Source organism: Dermochelys coriacea, chromosome 7 (genome assembly GCF_009764565.3).
Source record: "Dermochelys coriacea isolate rDerCor1 chromosome 7, rDerCor1.pri.v4, whole genome shotgun sequence".
NCBI lineage: Eukaryota > Metazoa > Chordata > Testudines > Dermochelyidae > Dermochelys > Dermochelys coriacea.
The window spans coordinates 46,770,757-46,788,726 of record NC_050074.1 but is presented as its reverse complement, the minus strand read 5'-3'; the positions used below and the strand labels follow the sequence as shown (position 1 = coordinate 46,788,726).

The window sequence follows — 17,970 nt, the reverse complement described above, 5'->3', positions numbered from 1 at the left end:
ACATTGGCCCTGCAGCCCCAAATACCTGGCAACCCAATGGTGCCTATGCCCAGGCTTAATCAGCTACAGAAGTGACTGGAAGATGTCTTCCCCTTCACATGCACAGGGCACACACTCCCAGAGGGTGAGCATGCTGCCTAGCACCAGAGCACTCAGCCCCAGCTGACTCAGGGAAAGCAAAAGCGGAGCCTCAAATGTAGGGTTAAGGATGGTGCCACCAGGTGGCGCCATTATACATAGCCTTCCAGGTTCTCTTCCTTAGCACGCAAGCAAGTTTTGACTCTTAGGGAGACATGATAGTTTAGGGTTTTGAAAGGTTTTGTGCAGAGGCAGCTTTAGGAGAGAGGACACTGCATGAGTGGCAGACGAGTATGTGCTCTGCCTTGGGCTCTGACTGGAGTCAATTCTCAAGGCAGAGTTGCTCCCTAGGAACCAGGCACTGGTGTTGGGATGAAATTCTTGGAAGCAGAGATTTACCTGCATGCTGTTTGACCATCCCATTTCAGTGTAAATAAAGCAAGTTACACTTAGCATATACCCAGAATCCACATCACTGAATTCTCCACTAGAAGCTGACCTGCAAGGCCCCAGACCTCTGCTACTGCTCAGCACAAGAGCGTCACTGGTGTCAGAACAGGACACTGGTGTCAGATGAAGAGGCAAGAATATATTGCATCTTGCCAAGTTAGGGAAATAAAAATAAAGGAACTAAGAGGGAAGAACAAATAGCCACAATCTCAGCAACAAATAACAAGAAAAGTTTGAAATATATCAGAACCAGGAAGCCTACAAAAAACGCTCAGTGAATCGCTGGACCACCATGGGCAAAGGGAGCTATTAAGAATGATGAGAAGATTGCAGAGAAATGAAATTATTTCTTTGCAGCAGTCTTCAGCACAAAGGAGGGTGGGGAAATACCTTCCATGGGCCTACTCGTTTCTGGTGAGAAAGATAAGGTACTATCAGCGACTGAGGTATCTAAAGAATCGATGCTGGAACAGATGGATACATCAAAGAACAGCAAGTCACCTGGCCCAGATGGTAGATACCCAAGAGTTCTGATGGGATTTAAGAATGAAGTTGCTGAGTGGCTAGCAAATATGTGCAATTTTTCATTCAAATTTACTATACCAGAGGTCCTGCTGGGATTCTGGGAATCAGGGCAGGGAGCTTTGCTTTGGTACCAGGTAAATTGGCTGAAATGTGAACCAGAAATTTAATTTAAAGCACCTCCATGATCATGCTATGCTGAGTGTAACCAAAGACACCCCTTTAATCTACTGGTATTGTCTGAGCAGGTCATGTGAATAAAGGAGAACTGGCTGATATAGTTTATTTGGACTTTCAAATGGCCTTGGCAAAGGTCCTCAAAAGAGGCTATTAACGAAACAAACATGGCTTTGTGTGAGAGGTAAAATACTGCCGTGGCTCAGAACTCCACAGAGAGAACAGAGTAAGAATAATCAGCCAACATTCATCTTGACAAGACATTAACAGCAGGGATCCCCATGGTTCTTCACTAGGATCTGTGTTGGTTATCATATTTTTCAATGATCTGGGGAAAAGGTGGGGTGAGCAAAGTTTGCAGATGACACCAAATTATTTAGATTACAACTCGAATAAACTGAGGAACTTGAGACCTAACCACGCAAGGGAAACAAGGCAACATGATTGCCAATACTCAATTTCACTGCAAATGGAAAGTAATGTAAATTGGAGGGATTAATCTGAAATATCCATTAATTATGATGAATGAATGAATGAATGAATGAATGAATATTATTATTGTGGCAATGCCTAGGAGCTCCAGCACCCAGGTAGTGCCTCATGGATGGGGACCACATTGTGCCAGGCTCTGTACAAAGACCGACCAAAAAGATGCTTCCAGTCCAAACACATGTGGAAGGCTTCTAAATAAACTGTCAGGAAAAAGATCTGGATGACTCAGTGAAAACATCCCTCAATGTGCAACAGGGGTGCTTAAGGAATGGGCTGGAGGATAATACAGAAATGATTGTACAACTCAAAGGAAAGCCCTTAACTGGAACACTGTGTTCAATCTGTGTCACCCTATCTCAACCAGGATGCAGCAGAAAGAGGGGGCTGGCAGAGATGGAAATGATTAGAGGCTTGGCCAGATAGCCCTAGGAAGAGTTTTCACCCTGATGTCTGGTTTGCTTTCTCAGAGCAGCGCCCGAATCACCATCTCTGAGGGATCTTGTCCCGAGCGGATCACCACCATCACAGGATCCACAGATGCCGTCTTCAGAGCCGTCTCCATGATCGCCTTCAAACTGGAGGAGGTATGGTACCCCCAACCCCCACGCCTGTATTCACCTTGCACTGCACCAGTCCGCTGAGGATGAAGGGCCAAAGAAGGGGGTGATTTGGAGGGCCCCCAAGACATACAGCAGAACATGCCATCCCTTTTAAACTGAAATCCATGGCTCCTCCTCAACTCAGAGCATCTCTGCTCTCCAGAGGGGTCAGATTCTGGTCTCTCAGGGATTTGTTACTTAGGCTGATTGTATGGGGACTGCTCCATGCAGAACTGATCTATACAGAGCCAGCCATTGGCCTGGGCTTGTATTTACACAGATCCAACCTGAACACTGAAGATGGTCTCTGCGGAGCAGCAGGGCCTCGTCGCTCTGGGAGGGGGAATAGGGACACCCTCGCTCTGCACTGCCCCTGTCCCTCAACAGGCTCCACTGAGAGCACCAAGCCATGGCCTTTGGCCCCAGGCTGGTGATATTCATTCTATTCCAATGCTGTACCTCTCTCATTTCAGGACCTGGGGACGGGAGCCACCAACGGAGGAGCTGTGTCCAAACCGCCAGTGACACTGCGGCTGGTCATCCCAGCCAGCCAGTGCGGTTCTCTCATTGGCAAAGCTGGCGCCAAAATCAAGGAGATCCGGGAGGTAAGGGCTGGGGGCACTTTGCAAAACCCGTTTACTTCTCCCTAGTGAGGCTGTCTGTTTATTTTCTGCACATCTCTCCCCTGGAGAGATGGAACCAGGGTGGTCAGTTTTGCTTTCTGTTTCTCATGCCGCAGTGTCCGGCTGTTGTGGTTCCTAGTTTGGTGCACAGCAGAGTCTGTGAAATGATCCCCGAGCCCCTTCCTTTAAAGAGAAAGCCTGAATGTCTATCCTAGAGCTCTGTGTAACCTGCGGGGCAGTTTGGGTGACAGCTCCTGCCCGCTGTGACCAAGCCACAGAGGATGTGAGTATGTTTCAGGCCCAGCTAGGGAAGCGGGGCTTTACTGCTCACTGTAGTCACTCATGCTTTTAGGGTACGTCTACACTGGTGCTGGAGGTTTCAGACCAGATCCTATTCAGGGTAGCTAGCCCCTTGCGCGCACGGGCGAGCCTACTCAATCTGGCAATTGCCCCTCCAAGTCCCTTATAGACGTACCCTTGGCTCTCGAGGTCCCTGGTTCAATTCCCAGCTGTCACGCTAGCTACTAGCTCTTTAAAAATGTGAAGCAGACCTATTCGTGGGGAAGCCCCATGAACTCTGCAGTCCTTGGACTGAGGTAGATGTGTCTGTGATGTGCGTGGCTCCAATCACAGGACAGGGGCAGGGAAAGCAGTGTCCTTGATGGGGGTGCTGCTGCTGCGGGAGACAGCATTACCCTGCCCCCTCCTCAGCCCCAAACAAACTCTCTTGCTGAGCACCCTGGTTGGGCTGTTAGAGCCAGCAGGGTGTTGCTGGTCAGTTGGGGCGAGCATAGGAATGCCCCAGCAGTGGAGGAGGGGCAGATTATGCCAATGCAACGAGGTTGGATGCAGCAAGCTCAGCGGTGATAACGCCTTTGGTGGCCATGCAAAAGGTGTAGCCCACACTAGCCACGTGGCTGCCTTCCTGATTCCAGTGGGTGTGCAGGGTGGGGGGAGCCCGCCACCCAGGCGGTACCAACACTAGCTGCCCATCCCACGTTGTTCCAGGGAACTGGGGCAGCCGCTTAGTGCACACACAGTCATTGCCAAGGGGGCGTCTTTCCTTGCAGACCACGGGAGCGCAGGTCCAGGTGGCAGGAGACCTGCTGCCCAATTCCACGGAGCGGGCGGTCACGGTCTCGGGTGTGCCAGACGCCATCATCCAGTGTGTGCGGCAGATCTGCGCCGTCATCCTGGAGGTACCTGCATCGGACTCGGGGGGATTAGACAAATGGACTTGGCCCTCTGCTCCAATGCTGGAGAGTGGGAGGCAGTATCCAGGGGGCTGGTTTTCTGGCAGCCTCCTTCCCTGTGCTTCGTGGCTGAGCCATTGCTGAAAGTTTGCCCTCTGGGAGGATGTCGTGGTAGTTGCTGTGCGATATCTTAGCTTTGCCACCTCCCAGCAATGCCACCCCCCACTGCACCCACGCCTACCGTCTGCCAGGGCACAGCTGGGTTACAGCCAAGATGTTCTGGGGTGGTTTTAATGTCCTGCCAGCTGAGCCCGGGGGAGATGCGACAGCCCAGACCCCAGTGTAGCTGTCCCTTGACAGCCAAGTTACCTTGCTTTGAGGCCTCTCTTTCCCCTGTTACCACCCTGATGCCATGAGATGATGTGGCCCTAGCTGCCACTGAACACAAGGCCTTGGGCACACATCACACCATGCCAACGCACGAGCAAGCCAGCCTCTCGCCCTCCACCGACTTCAGTGCCACTGGCCATTTCCCAGGCCAAGGGCAGGGCCCCCGCAGCGGGCAAGGCTACGGCATGTAGCCAGCTGCCAGGCTGGGCATAGGGGTGGGAAAAGGGGTTGGTCTCCCTGGAAGACTGTGCTGATTTCTCCTCTGCTTTCCCCTCTTCAGTCGCCGCCGAAAGGGGCCACCATTCCCTACCATCCCTGCCTCTCCTTGGGGACGGCTCTTCTCTCGGCCAGCCAGGTAAGGGGGCAGCTGGAAGGATGGAAAATTCATGGGAAGAATCCCTGGGTGTGCAGCGTGGCCTCCCCTACCCCAGCCCAGAAAGCCCCAGAAGGTGTTGGAGGAACTTCCCGGGCAAAATGCCTGGGATCCCCTCAGCTCTGCACCAAGGAGGTCCCTCCACACCCAGCCCCACAGGCGACCTCCTTCCTCTCTTCCTGTTTATTATTAAGGAAGAGACACATTACCTGAAGCTCTGCCCTGCTCAGACGTCTCTCCTCGCGAGCCCTCTGCAGTGTTAGTTACGAGGGGGCTCCTGATCTCACCAGCCTTTAGACGGGGCTGGGGCTGCCTAGCAAGGAATGCCCTGGTTTGGGGGCTGGAGGAGGGGGAACATGCTCATACCCCACTGTTAATGGCCACAGAAAAACCCCGGGTGCTCCCATCCTGGCCAGCCGCCTCGCTGATGTTCCTCCACTTTCCTTCGTCCCTAGGGCTTTTCCATGCAGGGCCAGTACAGCGGGGGGCCTCAAGCCGAGGTGAGTCCGGCTTTGCCTCCTTGGCACGGTGGGGCTCAATCTCAGCTCCACAGTGCCAGGAGATCCCAAGGGTCCCGGCCCTGCTGAGTGTGGATGCACCACACCCTTGTCAGGGAGGAAATATAACCTGGGAGATGCAAGCATCCCCACCCCACCCCTGGCCATCAGTGCAACAAATCCAGCCCTGGTGTGCTGGTCCCACTTACCCCAGGGGCAAATTTGACCCTTTGTGTGTCCCTCCATTTCCCTTGTCTTCCCAGCACAGCTCTCTCATCTCTGGGGCATGTTTCCATGTCGAGTCTCCATGCCTGTCCTCCCCCATAAATTCCTTCCCCAGGTTGGGCCCACACAGCAGACACACAGTACAGAAGCCCCTCGCTCCCAGAGCCACTCTACAGGGAGATGTCCGTGTCCTCCTCTCCCTGCAGCCAACTCCACCTGCAATGAGCCAGGGGCCTGCTGCTTCTGCTGCCAGCTGTGCTAGGCCCACCCACCGCTGGTTGCACGTCTCCGTAGTCCTGCAGCTCAGGGCCAGCCCACATAGGCATGGCCAAGCTGGCTGGTGGAACCTCGTGCAGCCTTGTCCTGGGAGGTTCTGCTGTCCCATCCACCCACTGTGGGTCTGACCAGCTGGCAGCCAAAGGGCTCAATGGTGGGTGACCTGGCTACTCTTTAGATGTAGCTCTTGCATTTATTCCCCTAAATTCTTCCCCGGGGGCAGGTGACGAAATTGCAGCAACTCTCCGGGCATCCTGTTGCCTTCTCCTCTCTGGGCCAGGCACCCTCCCTGGTCCCAGGTAAGGAAATCAGCCCCACCCCACCCCGCCTTCCCAGCAGGTGATCTTCTCCCGGAGGGCACGCACAGCTTCAAAATCCTCTGTGGGCTAATGGGGGCATCTGCTCTGCCCACCTCCAGGGGGTGGCATTGACGAACACAGTCTATGCCAGACCCAGGCAGGGAGAGGGGCCCAATTCTACAGTACCAAATAGATGTCATGAAACAAAGTCTGTTTGTCAAAGCCCCAGACCTACGGTGGCTCAGCACCTCCCAGCATGGGGAGATCTGGGGCCATGTCTCCGGAGGATGGCGGGGGTTGGGTGTGCTGGGAGAGGGCTCATGGCTGCTGCCCTCTCATCTGACCACAGCTTGCTGCTCACAAGATAGCTGGAGGGAGGAGGGGTCCAGCCAGCAATCCAGAGCCCTGTGGGGTAACCCTCCAATTCCAAAAAGAAAAGGAGTACTTGTGGCACCTTAGAGACTAACAAATTTATTTGAGCATAAGCTTTCGTGAGCTACAGCTCACTTCATCGGATACATCAATTCCACTAGACTCTCCCTAATGCCCCCAATCCCTGGTGCTGGGGTGGCCAGCACCCTCCAGGCAGGGTGTGGAAGGGAGGGATGTCTGGGATATTTGGCCAGCCCCACCCCTACCAGCTCGGTATGGACCAGCCCCAGGAGATGATATTCCCTGTGCCCAGGGCCCAGTGGCCTTTAGAAGGAGCAGAGCATGGAAGGAAGGGAGGCAGGGGAGTCACTAGCAGAGCCCCAGCAACACTGCCCTTTCTCTCCCTCTCTGGCCAGGCCTGGACACCAGCCCGCAGAACAGCTCGCAGGAATTCCTGGTGCCCAATGACGTAAGTTGCCATCGCTCACCTGAGAGCACCTCCTCTCATTCCCGCCAGTGCAATGTCTGCCCCTGGAGCCTCAGCAGCGAGCCTGTATTGTCAGAGGGGGCAAAGTGCAGAGGGGGATGGCCCCAACCCACCCCAGCTCCCAAAAAGCCCCCTCTCCCGAACACCAGGAGCATGGGGACCAGACTCTGTTGCTGGCCCTTGGCATTGGAGTGGGGCAAAGGCAAATCCCAGATCCAGCTTCCCCCCACTCCGCACAGCAGAGATATCTGGATCAAGGCACAGGCTCCTCTCTGCTTCACCTTGTGGGATGCAGGGACCCTGGCAAAGCCTCACTGTTGCCTTACCCTGGTGATCAAATCTCAACGTAAAGTGCCAGTGTCCCAGCTTTGGACAGCACGGCCACCCCACCCCACCCATCCAGTCAGGCTTCAGCCCTCACTACGAAGGCCCTGCCCCCTGGCACAAAAGTGCAGCAGCAAAAGGGTTACCCACCTCCTGAGCCCCCTCCCCATTGGCCAGCCTAGCCTTAGTTGTGCCCACAGTCCCACTTTTCGGGAGTGCAGCCCAGAGAGCAGAGCTGGGGCCGGGGGAAGGTCGCCAGCAGAGAGGAATGCGCCAGAGCTACCCACGCCTACCCTCGCGGCCTCATTCCAGGCACCGGTGCCCCAGGGCTGCTCTCCAGATGCCAGCGCAGGCTGCCAAGCACAGAGCGGCCTCTGTTAGAAGCTGGCAGGAAGTGGGGGGAGGGGCACAAGGGCAGTACTGACCTTTCTGCACCCCACCCCCTAGAGTCATCACACCCCAGCCACTGCCCCAGGCCTTTTAAAAAGACACAAAGTGCAGCATCAAAGACTCGCTGCTGCCCCACATTGGTGAGAACTGGAACTACACCCATGGGGCCTTCCCGGGAGGGGGAGAGGGGGCAGCACAGAGTGGATGTGGGGGATGGGAGCTGTGGAGGACATTAAGGCTGGGCAGTCAAGGGGCAAGCTGTTCCAGGATTGGGGCACTGGGGGAGCAGCATCCTGTGCTCAGTGCTCTCATTAGGCCCACGCCTGCAGGGCCTCACTGGGCGCTGCCCTGTGATGGGAGGGGCAGGCACAGCTGCTGGGCAGGTGGGAGTGGATGGGGTGCTAAGAAAGCAACTCCCCCTACTCCTGAAACACTCCGAACAACAGGGCTGAGCAGAGCAGCTCTTGGGTCATGCTATCAAAGGGCACTCCGGGTCCTTCTCCTGGTGCCACTCTGTCCGGTGCTGCTGCTTTCACCCCAGCCCCCCCAAACTAACCCTCTCTGCTCCTCCCCAGCTGATTGGTTGCATCATTGGCCGCCAGGGCAGCAAGATCAGTGAGATCCGGCAGATGTCTGGAGCACACATCAAAATCGGGAACCAGAGCGAGGGCTCCAGCGAGCGCCACGTGACCATCACGGGGACCCCAGTCAGTATCACTCTTGCCCAGTACCTCATCACAGCCTGGTAAGGGCCAGCACCCCCGCTGGGGGGGCCAGAGGAAGCAGCAGCCTAGACCCTGGTCTGCAGGGCAGCAGATGCAAACTTCTGTGTCACTACTTCTTGAGCTGGGATCTCAGTGAGACTGGGGGGCAGGGAGTGTCTACCTCTTCCACAATCTATGCAGTGTCCCAATGCTCTGCCTGCTTATATGATGGGTGTCTGCCAGTCAGGCTGGCAAGGGTGCTTTTACACATGCACAAAGACTGGAGTGTCAAAGACTAACACATCCTGACCCTGAGCCTTAGGTTGGGATGAAACTACTGCTGGGCCCTTTCTCCAGCCCGTCTTAGAGTGGGATGAAAAATGGATCCCCCCGCACTGACTCAGAAATCCGCAGTGGTGTCTCATGGGAGCTGTAGTTCGGATGCCTCATGCTCCTGTTCTCCTCTCTAGGCCAGGCTCCCGGGCCAGACTACCTCTCCCATGATGCACCACAGCCTCCCAGCTAAGTATTTTGATGGAAAATTTCTGACCAGCCCCAGTTCTTGCCGCCTTTCAGAAGGGATGTGAAACTGAGCCCTGACGCTTGGAAGATCCCAGGTCTGGCCAAATTACAAGATGGGCAGTCCCTTCTGCCTCCCAAACACTTCCCCTGCAGTGTCAGCGGCAGAAACCGCTCTGCACTGCCATGCCTAGGCACTGTTTGCGCAGCAGCTGTCTTTCAGGGCAGGTGAGGGACCCCTCTAGACCTGCTCGGATCATGTATAAAACCTGGTGCCCTGCCTAGGCTGATATGTTCGGCGTCTGCATTGGTAAGAGATCTTGCAAAAAGCCTCTGGTGCAAATACAGCCCTGTAATGCAAACTGAGCTGGGAGCCGTCAGGACAGAAGCGCCTATGGCCTCATTTCCATACAAGGTTGCACTAGTTTCATTAAACCAGTTTAGTTAAGCTTGTGCAAACCCGTGTGAATGCTCTTAGTTTGTCTTAAAAGCAGTTTATTTTGGCTTAGTTTAAACCAGTTCCTAATCAGCTTAAATTAAACTGCATTAAGAGCATCCGCACAAATTTTGGCAGTGGTTTAACTAACTCAGTTTAGGTTTCAGAATAGCAGCCGTGTTAGTCTGTATTCGCAAAAAGAAAAGCAGTACTTGTGGCACCTTAGAGACTAACAAATTTATTAGAGCATAAGCTTTCGTGAGCTACAGCTCACTTCATCGGATGCATCCAATGAAGTGAGCTGTAGCTCACGAAAGCTTATGCTCTAATAAATTTGTTAGTCTCTAAGGTGCCACAAGTACTGCTAACTCAGTTTAAAATCCCTAAGTCAAACCAGCGTAACTCCACATGTAGCTATGTGTGTGTAACCCACCGTTACATGACATGGTTCTCTGTTGCTCTCTAGTGGTTAACTGGTGTATAGGACGGAGTTTATGAGTCAGCTACAGCCTCTGAACGAGGGGACCTGTTTTTTCATTCGTTTAGCCAGAGGTGAAGGGTTCAATCCCCACTGCAGGGTGTTGGTGTTACATGCATGAGGGTATTACCCCACCCTGCTTTCTAGCCCCACTCTGTGTGAGCGTCTCACTGCCTCTCTCCCTCCTTGTTCCTCCAGTTTAGAGACAGCCAAATCTACCTCCCAGACGCCCCCCATCTCCAGCCCTGTTGACCTCAGCATGACCTTCTCCCAGTCCCTCAACCCATCGCCGGGCCCCACGCTGACAGCGGTAGCCGCGCCCCCTCCTGCCTTGCTGGGCGGCCCTTATGCCATCTCCCTGTCCAATTTCATCGGCCTCAAGCCCGTCCCCTTCCTGACGCTGCCCCCCTCCTCGGCCGCGGGACACAACGGCAACCTCGCTACCTACACAACGAAGATCTCCACGGCCAACGGCGCCAAGAAAGCGGAGCGGCAGAAGTTCTCCCCATACTGAGGCTGGTGGGTGGGAGGGTGGCGGGCCAGAGAGGAAGGGGGAGACCGCGGGATGCCCCTCTTCCCCGTCTGTGGGACGCCAACAGTGCCACTCCGAGGCGGGCACCTGAGCCAGCGCCACCCCATGCCGGGGCATCCCGAGCCGTATCCGGGGGTGGACGGAGAAGTAGGGAACGTGGAGGAGGGGGAGGGCAGCCTGGAGCCCTGCCGTCCTTGGTGCGTCCCCTCTGGACGATGTGGGGGGGCTGTCTCAGCCTTGGACCCCCCCACACACACTTCTCCACTCCTGGAGGGGCTGGCTCTGCCCCTGTTAGCTTTAGTGCTGTAACTTTTAGGGGATGTTCCCATCCCCCCCAGCCCTTGGAGTTGGTGAGCACCCTCACCTGATGGCGTAGTGCTGGCCGCGCTGGGCGACAGGGCGAGGCCAGAGGCCAGTTTGAGTGTAGCTCGAGGCCCGCACTGTGCTGCTGCCAGAAGGCTGGGGGCTGCTGGAAAGGAGAGAGCTGGAATCGGTCGCACTCTGTATAGGAGTTGGTGCTTTTATGATCTCCAAGTACCTAGACTTGTACCGAGCTGGAAACTCAGCCCCGATCCCTGGCCTGCCCTCCATGCACAGAGCCCTGCTGGGGACCAGGCAACGGGCTGGGTCGGGTTTGGAGGGCTGCCTGGTTCCCAAAAAGGTGCCTGGCCTAGGTGCCAGGCCTGAAGGGAATTCAAGGCAAATGCTCAGAATATCACAGCACCTGGCGCTCTTCTCTGCCAGGACAAGGGAGATCCCTCCCCACAGGTTTCTGTGACTCTGGACAGGGGCATGGGCGGGTATATATTGGGCTAGCCTTGTGGCTTATTTGCTGCTACAGTGACTATAGCTCTGGGAACGTGATGATGGCTAGTCAGGAACACTCCTGGCCTATCCCCAGGGCAGAACCCCAGCTCTGGCAGCTAATGCATGGGCTCATTTGTTCCAAGGACTCATTGGCTGTTGGAGTCAGTCGTGATTGGATGGAGATACCAGTCAAAGCTTCCTATGTTTTGTCCCTTCCCCCACTGGTTCCATGGCGTAACTCCTGACTCTGCTTTCTCCTTGGAGGAAGCTCCCAGGTTCTGCCATTCCCAGGATTCTTACCCAGATTGCACAAAGCCACGTGATGGATGGATGACACCCATAGTTTCCTCCCTGATGGGAAGTTACACCCTTGGAGGTGCATCCAGTGCCTCCCTCATGGGTGGAGCCTGGGGTTTTGAGAGGGAAACCAGACTAACAGCCCTAAATAAAGTCCCTCCCCTCCCCTTCCCAGTTATCCTACTAGATCAAACCAGGGGAGAGAGAGAGAGCCAGCCCCTCCTTGCTCCAACGCTTTCCTGCTAGAGGGATCAGACGAGGCAGGGCTGGGCTATTTCATTCCTAGACATACTCCATGGTGGAGCAGCTGCATCATGAAGCGTCCAGCCGGGCCACATGCGTCGAACAGCAGAGAGACCGGTGACTCCGAACAAGGGATTACAAGGTGCTAACAAACTGGCTGAGTCTGGAGTGGGAGCATAGGGTCAACACAGCTATTGCACAGCTAGAATGTTCCTTAGCGATCAGCTGTGTTCACCCGGCGCTGAACATGCACTGTCCTGTGCATATGAGACCCTGGTTCCCATTTTAGAAACACCATGATCCATACAGCCTGTAGTCTCCACTGCCGAATCCCGGTGATCAACAGCAGAGAGCAAAGGAGTCTAGGGGCCTGATCCCAGCCGGGTAAATTAGTATCCCTCCACTGAGGTCAAACACCCGCTGAGGATCTGGCCTGGCATCTCCTGAAGTTCTGCCTCCACAACAAAGGAATCGCCTCCTACCCCCCCCCCCACAAGAGATCCCACCAAATGTGCAATGAGCTGTCTCCACCCTATCCTCCACTTGGTGGTGAACATCTCATCCAGCAGCCCCCTCAAAAAGCTTCCCCCACCCCCGGCCATCTAGCCCAGCTGTCTTGGAAAATGCTGTACATAGAATTCTCTATTTTTTTCCTTCTTTGTAACGTATCACCAGTTTAATAAAGAGACAAGTGTTGCGACCTCAGGACTCTGGCGGGGTTTAATGGGGTCCTTCAGATCCAAAGTGAAAGGTCCACCATCCATTCAGATCCAGCGAAAGGGAATGGTTTGGTGATTCTCTAGTGAGGGACCTTGCAGGCTAAAGAATGACTCACGTGAGCAGTTCCAGGGAAAGGCTGGCATGGGAAAGTCTACACCCTGCCTGCATTAAAGTGCTGACTGGAGATTGACGCAAAGATAACAGCTCAATTAGCACCACACTGTGTGTGCAGCCGGTACTTGATGTCCCCTCACACTGCAGCAAGCGGCTCCGAGGTGGCCATCGCATCATTTGGGAAGGTTTCCATCCGGCCACAAAGGGTTTTTCCGAAGCAGGCCACAGCAGCATCAGCAACTCTCACGCTTTTTGGTGTTTTCCTTAAAGCTCCAGCTCCCAGAGTCCTTCACTTCTGGGAGACTATCTTGTCACATTTAAAAATTAAAGTAAGTGTTGGGCTTTTCTGATAATGGAGAAAATCTTGAGACCTTGACTCAGAAAGGGACTAGAAAGAACCCAAACTTTACCAAAAATATTCATGATTTTTAAGCCAGTCCCCTGTTTGTTTGTTTGTTTGTTTGTTTTTTGAGGACTGGCTCATGATTCTTTGTAATGCTTGGGCTTGCCAGTGCTATTCAGGACCAGTTCAACTCAGAACTAAAGCCCTCTGGGAATTGTAATCCAGAAGGATGATGGGTGCTGGAGGTGTGAATGGGCAGCCCCCTCTTGGCCTGAGGTCCCCCTGCAGGCAGCCTGCCTCAGTTTCCCTTGTCTTCAGCTCAATCAAACTATCACAACTCCTCTTATTTGGGTCAGCACCATCTCTACTTGGAGCTGAATTTATTACCATTACAGATCAGTTCCAAAACAAAGTTCTTGACTCTATCCCAAGTCTATCTTCCCAGTCTGTCCACTGTGGCCTCCCAGGTAAATTTCCCTGCCTAGAGCCTTTTCCCTAAAGATACAGGATTCCTGCCTGTAACCTAGTCCCTCCCAGCAGCTGTCCCCTGTCTTTGCAGGAGCCTCTACTTGTTCCTCCCTGTACATCTCCCTCGCTGTACGGTCCTGTTGCTCTTTATAGACTCAGCTCCCCCTTACCCAGCTGTTTCTACTGATGACCTCACGCCCATATCCCTGAGGGGGGCAGGAAGGGCTGACCAGCCGCAGGCCTCCCACCCTTAAAGGGACAGGCCACCCCATTACAGGCTCCTTCAGTGTTCCTTAGGATGAGGTTCTGTGGCCTCCTTATGCATGGATGGGCAGGAATGGGCTCACTGAGAGAGGAGGGGCTCAGTTCAGATGGAGTAGCAGCAAGCCCACTTGAGGGGCTGACCACGAGTCTGAGGGAGCGATCCCAGCCAGCAAGACACACTGGGCTCATTGCAAAGCCCAGGCCAAGGCAGGATGCTGGCCTGGGCCGTGCAGACTCATGGCTCTGTCCCTTTGTCCATTCAGTCTGGCAGCAGCGAGAAGTTTAGACTCATTAGCCCATGTGTCAAATCAAAGAGGGGATCCCTCCAAACAGGATGGCCTGGAAAGCCCTGCCAGAGACTCAATCAGCTGGTATCCCCCTGAGACCCTTCTCTATAGGGTATGAGCTGGAATCCCCTGGCAGGACTCCCCAAATCCCCCATGGAGCCTTGGATGGGATGCCCTGAGGCCCCCTTCAAGGGCACCCTATCATCAGGGCATTTGAAGCCAATCTCTTTAAACCTGCCAGAAAAAGAGCTTTTCAGGGCAATCAGACCCACGCTACTGCAGCTGCCTTAATTAATTAAATAGGAACACAATTATGCAAAGGAAGGGGAGGGGAGAGTAACACAACAGAGGTTGTGAAGCCCCATAGGGCTGGTTTCCAAAGCAACCTGACTTGCCAAGCCAGCTGCTCACTGCTCTAGACTGAAATGGGCCTTGATCCCCCAGCTGTGGGGAACAGGGGCACTTGATGGGAGTGAAGTGCTGCCAACCTGGGTAAAAAGGCTGGTGGAGCAGCACTGCCTTGGAGAGCAGCTGGGCGGGCTGCATTGTTCTGCCCGTAGTTACCGCTTGAAAGGACAGGACCCTCTCCCCCAGCGTGCGACGCCCCCGCACAAAGGCTGTGCAAGCAGCAACCATTCTTTGCTCTCTTGGGGGAAACTGAGGCCCTGCTCCTCAGAGGGCTCTAGGCCCCAATCTAACTCCCACGTGGATTTAGGCCCTGAATCCCCATTGAAATCAATGGGAGTTCAGTGCCTAAATAGCTCTGAGGATCTAGGCCCGGCTTCCCAGAGCTAGAGTAGTTTGGGGGTGGTCCCTGGTGCAGCTGCTATTGCTCGGGGGTAGGGAGAGAGTGGTGTTTCGGTTTAACCCCTTCTCTGCTGGCGGCATCATCTGTGTGCGGCTTTTGTGTGTGGGGAGGCATTATGGCCATCATCCCCATTCCCCCCCCAACACTGCACACTCTCCAAGGGGAGGGGGCTGTTCCTACTGCCCCAAGCCTCTTGGGAACGGGGGTCTCTCCCTGGTCACCATCTGTGATTGCCTGGGCTCAGCCTCCTTGGGTGGCAGGGGCTGGAGCAGGGCCAGGCGGTAGGACTGGGCAGACGCCTGTGTGTGATGGGGATGCGGGGGCGAGCGAGCCAGCAGATAAGAGGGAGAATACAGCTGCCTTATCAGGAGCATGTGCAGCACTCGGGGGGGGGGGTGCGCCTGGCTCCTTGCATGGCTGGCAGGCAGCCCTGGGTTTGAGGCTTGCAGCCAGGGAAAAAGCTCTGCTTCCTGCCTGGAGTGCCTGGTTACAACAGGGACACTGGGCCTGGGGTGGGGTCTGACTGCCAGCATGTGGAGCGGCTTGCTTCCCCCTCCCAGAACTGGTGGCAGGGCTGGGGCAGGTTAGGGCGGGGGTTGGGGGAGGGGAACCCAGGAGCCTCAGCTGTTGTTACCTACACAGGATGTGCCATGTTTGTCTTTCTTCCACAGGATAGAAGCGACTTTGTCGTACAAAGTGCAAGCTGGTATCCATGTTGGAAGAGAAGGTTCAAGATCTGGAGAAACAAGTATCGACCCTGCGTTGCATAAGAGAAACTGAAGATTTCCTGGACAGACATCAGGATATGCTTCTACAGATACAACATTCTGAAGATTTAGAGCAGGCTGCACAGTGGGGACAGAAGGACAGTGAAGAAATTTGGCAGCATGTGACCTCCAGAAGAAGAAAGGGGAGCGTCCATGTACCAGCAATGCAGATACAGGTAAGCAACCGTTTTCATGTTCTTTCCACAGGTACTAATGCAGAGAGTGGACCAGACGATACATCTGAGGGAAGGGAGCAAAAGATACCACACACTACAAACTGGAGGCCAATGTTAAGTGCATTGTCACTTGTTCATCCTGAAGTTGAACACTGGTTCCAAACAAGACAGCAAATGCTCACTATCTTTCTGCAAGGAACTCAACTGACTGGCTTGATGCATGTGATGCAACAGTGAAAGACTCAACAGTTGAAAAAGTGAAGAACTCTCTCACCACATTCAAAAAATTTGCATACATGGCTGATGAATGCACCGATTCAAATAGGCATCAAGTATTAAGTCATTAATGGAGTGGGAGCATAGGGTTGTATGTTATCTTGATGTCAGTGGTAGGCCAGTAGATGCATTTCTAGATATTCAGGTTATAGAAGACACATTGGCTGCATCTATGACAACCCACATCTTAGAAGAGTTAAATGCTTGTCAATTGGACCCCAAAAAGATGGCTGCTTGTGCATTTGATGGAGCTGCAAACTTCTCTGGAAGGCATGGTGGAATACAAGCTTTGTTCAGAGAAAAGTGTAACCCTAATCTCTCCAATACACTCTGCAGAGGCCATCTACTCCAGCTAGCGCTAGGACGAGCTGCATACTCTTCAAAAGACATTTAAAAAGCAATAAATTTAATGTCTTCGTTATGTCCTTTTTTCAGCAAGAGTTCAAAAGACTGAATATCTTGGAAAATATAACAGGTTTCAGAGTAGCAGCCGTGTTAGTCTGTATTCGCAAAAAAGAAAAGGAGTACTTGTGGCACCTTGGAGACTAACAAATTTATTTGAGCATAAGCTTTCGTGAGCTACAACTCACTTCATCGGATCATCTCACAAAAGCTTATGCTCAAATAAATTTGTTAGTCTCTAAGGTGCCACAAGTACTCCTTTTCTTTCTTGGAAAATATAGAAGACATACTGGGACTGAAGTTCAAATTAGTCCAATCTGGGACAACCCGCTGGCTTTCTCATGAGCGATCCTTGGCTGTTGTCTTAAAATTACTCCAGCCATTATTACTGGCTTTGGAAAGTATCTACCAAGATGGGATGGATCTAAGTAGTGAGGCTGGTGGATTATTTTTGCTACTGCGTTCAGAGAAGACTATTGCCAGTCTCTCTCTTGTAAGTCTACTGTTGAAACCACTTGGGTCATTAAACAATGCCATCCAGGCATCTGCTACAACAGTAGTAGATTTTTGTCTAGAAGCTACATTTGGATCAATCAGAGATCTATCCATTGAAAACATACTGGAAGAACCTTAAGCAAAGACTTCAGTCCAGAAGTTGACTAATGAAGGCATTTATATTGAATCCTTAAGTGAAGAGGACAAGAAGTGTTTGTTAAGACAACTGAAAAAGTACACGGACTTGATTCTTAAAAATCTACAACAGCGACTTCTAGATTCTACTCAACCTCCACGTAGCTTTTACAGATGCCTGTCCTATAAAACACAAACAGTTGAGTGGAGTGAGGCATTACCAGCAATAGGGCTGCCATGTGCTCAGGACAGAATAGAGAATTTGAACACAGAGTGGAATATCATATGACGAATGAATGAAGATTTGACTTCAACTTCTTTTTTATCATCACTAGTGGCTCGACCCGATCTTTGTGCTCTGTTTCCTGGGATGAAAGAAGTAGGAATTCATCTCTTGCTACTCCCAGTCACAACAGCTACAGCGGAGCATTTTTTTTCTTCGTTGAATAGAATTTTGTGTTCTGAAAGAAGTCGCCTTCTGCCTGATCATGTGAATGAATTAATGAGCATATCAACTGAAGGAATGGAAGTTCTGGACACACGAGAAGCCACCAAAGATGAACGCATTGCATTCAAGAAGTTCATTAACAGAGCTGTGCAAAATTATAACAAGAAACCAAGAAGGATGTAGACATATTGCTTTATAGAAGGCTTGAGTAGCTAACTTTAATTTGAGTGATGATTTTAAAACAGGAGTTAAATCTAATAAAATGGTCATGAAACATTTTTCAGTTTTTTGTATGGTGCCAGACAGCCCACCATCACCCTCACGGTCTCACCCCTCATAGGCCCTGATCCTCTCCCCGCCCCATAAATTCAAACACCCCACCTACTTTCAATTCCTGAGGAAAACACTGGATACAGACTAATATGGATACCACTCTGAAACCATTCCCTGTTAGAGGCTGAAAGCAGATCCCATGTAAATGCCA

The 17,970-nt window shown here is 52.9% G+C and overlaps 1 protein-coding gene across 2 annotated transcripts in view; it reads left to right on the top strand.

Annotated features, from left to right (window-relative positions):
- Positions 1 to 12,483, top strand: part of PCBP4 (poly(rC) binding protein 4) — a 35,304-nt gene extending 22,821 nt beyond the window's left edge. Inside the window, exons 5-13 of one of the 2 annotated variants that reach the window (XM_038410001.2) lie at positions 2,187 to 2,303; positions 2,792 to 2,923; positions 4,012 to 4,140; positions 4,805 to 4,879; positions 5,353 to 5,397; positions 6,119 to 6,194; positions 6,983 to 7,035; positions 8,343 to 8,512; positions 10,103 to 12,483. In XM_038410001.2, the coding sequence (XP_038265929.1) occupies positions 2,187 to 2,303; positions 2,792 to 2,923; positions 4,012 to 4,140; positions 4,805 to 4,879; positions 5,353 to 5,397; positions 6,119 to 6,194; positions 6,983 to 7,035; positions 8,343 to 8,512; positions 10,103 to 10,418 (1,113 nt within the window). In that variant the 3' untranslated portion in view covers positions 10,419 to 12,483. The remainder of the gene's footprint in view (positions 1 to 2,186; positions 2,304 to 2,791; positions 2,924 to 4,011; positions 4,141 to 4,804; positions 4,880 to 5,352; positions 5,398 to 6,118; positions 6,195 to 6,982; positions 7,036 to 8,342; positions 8,513 to 10,102) is intronic. The other variant, XM_043518984.1, reaches the window with a different exon arrangement.
- The last annotated feature ends 5,487 nt before the right edge of the window (positions 12,484 to 17,970 follow it).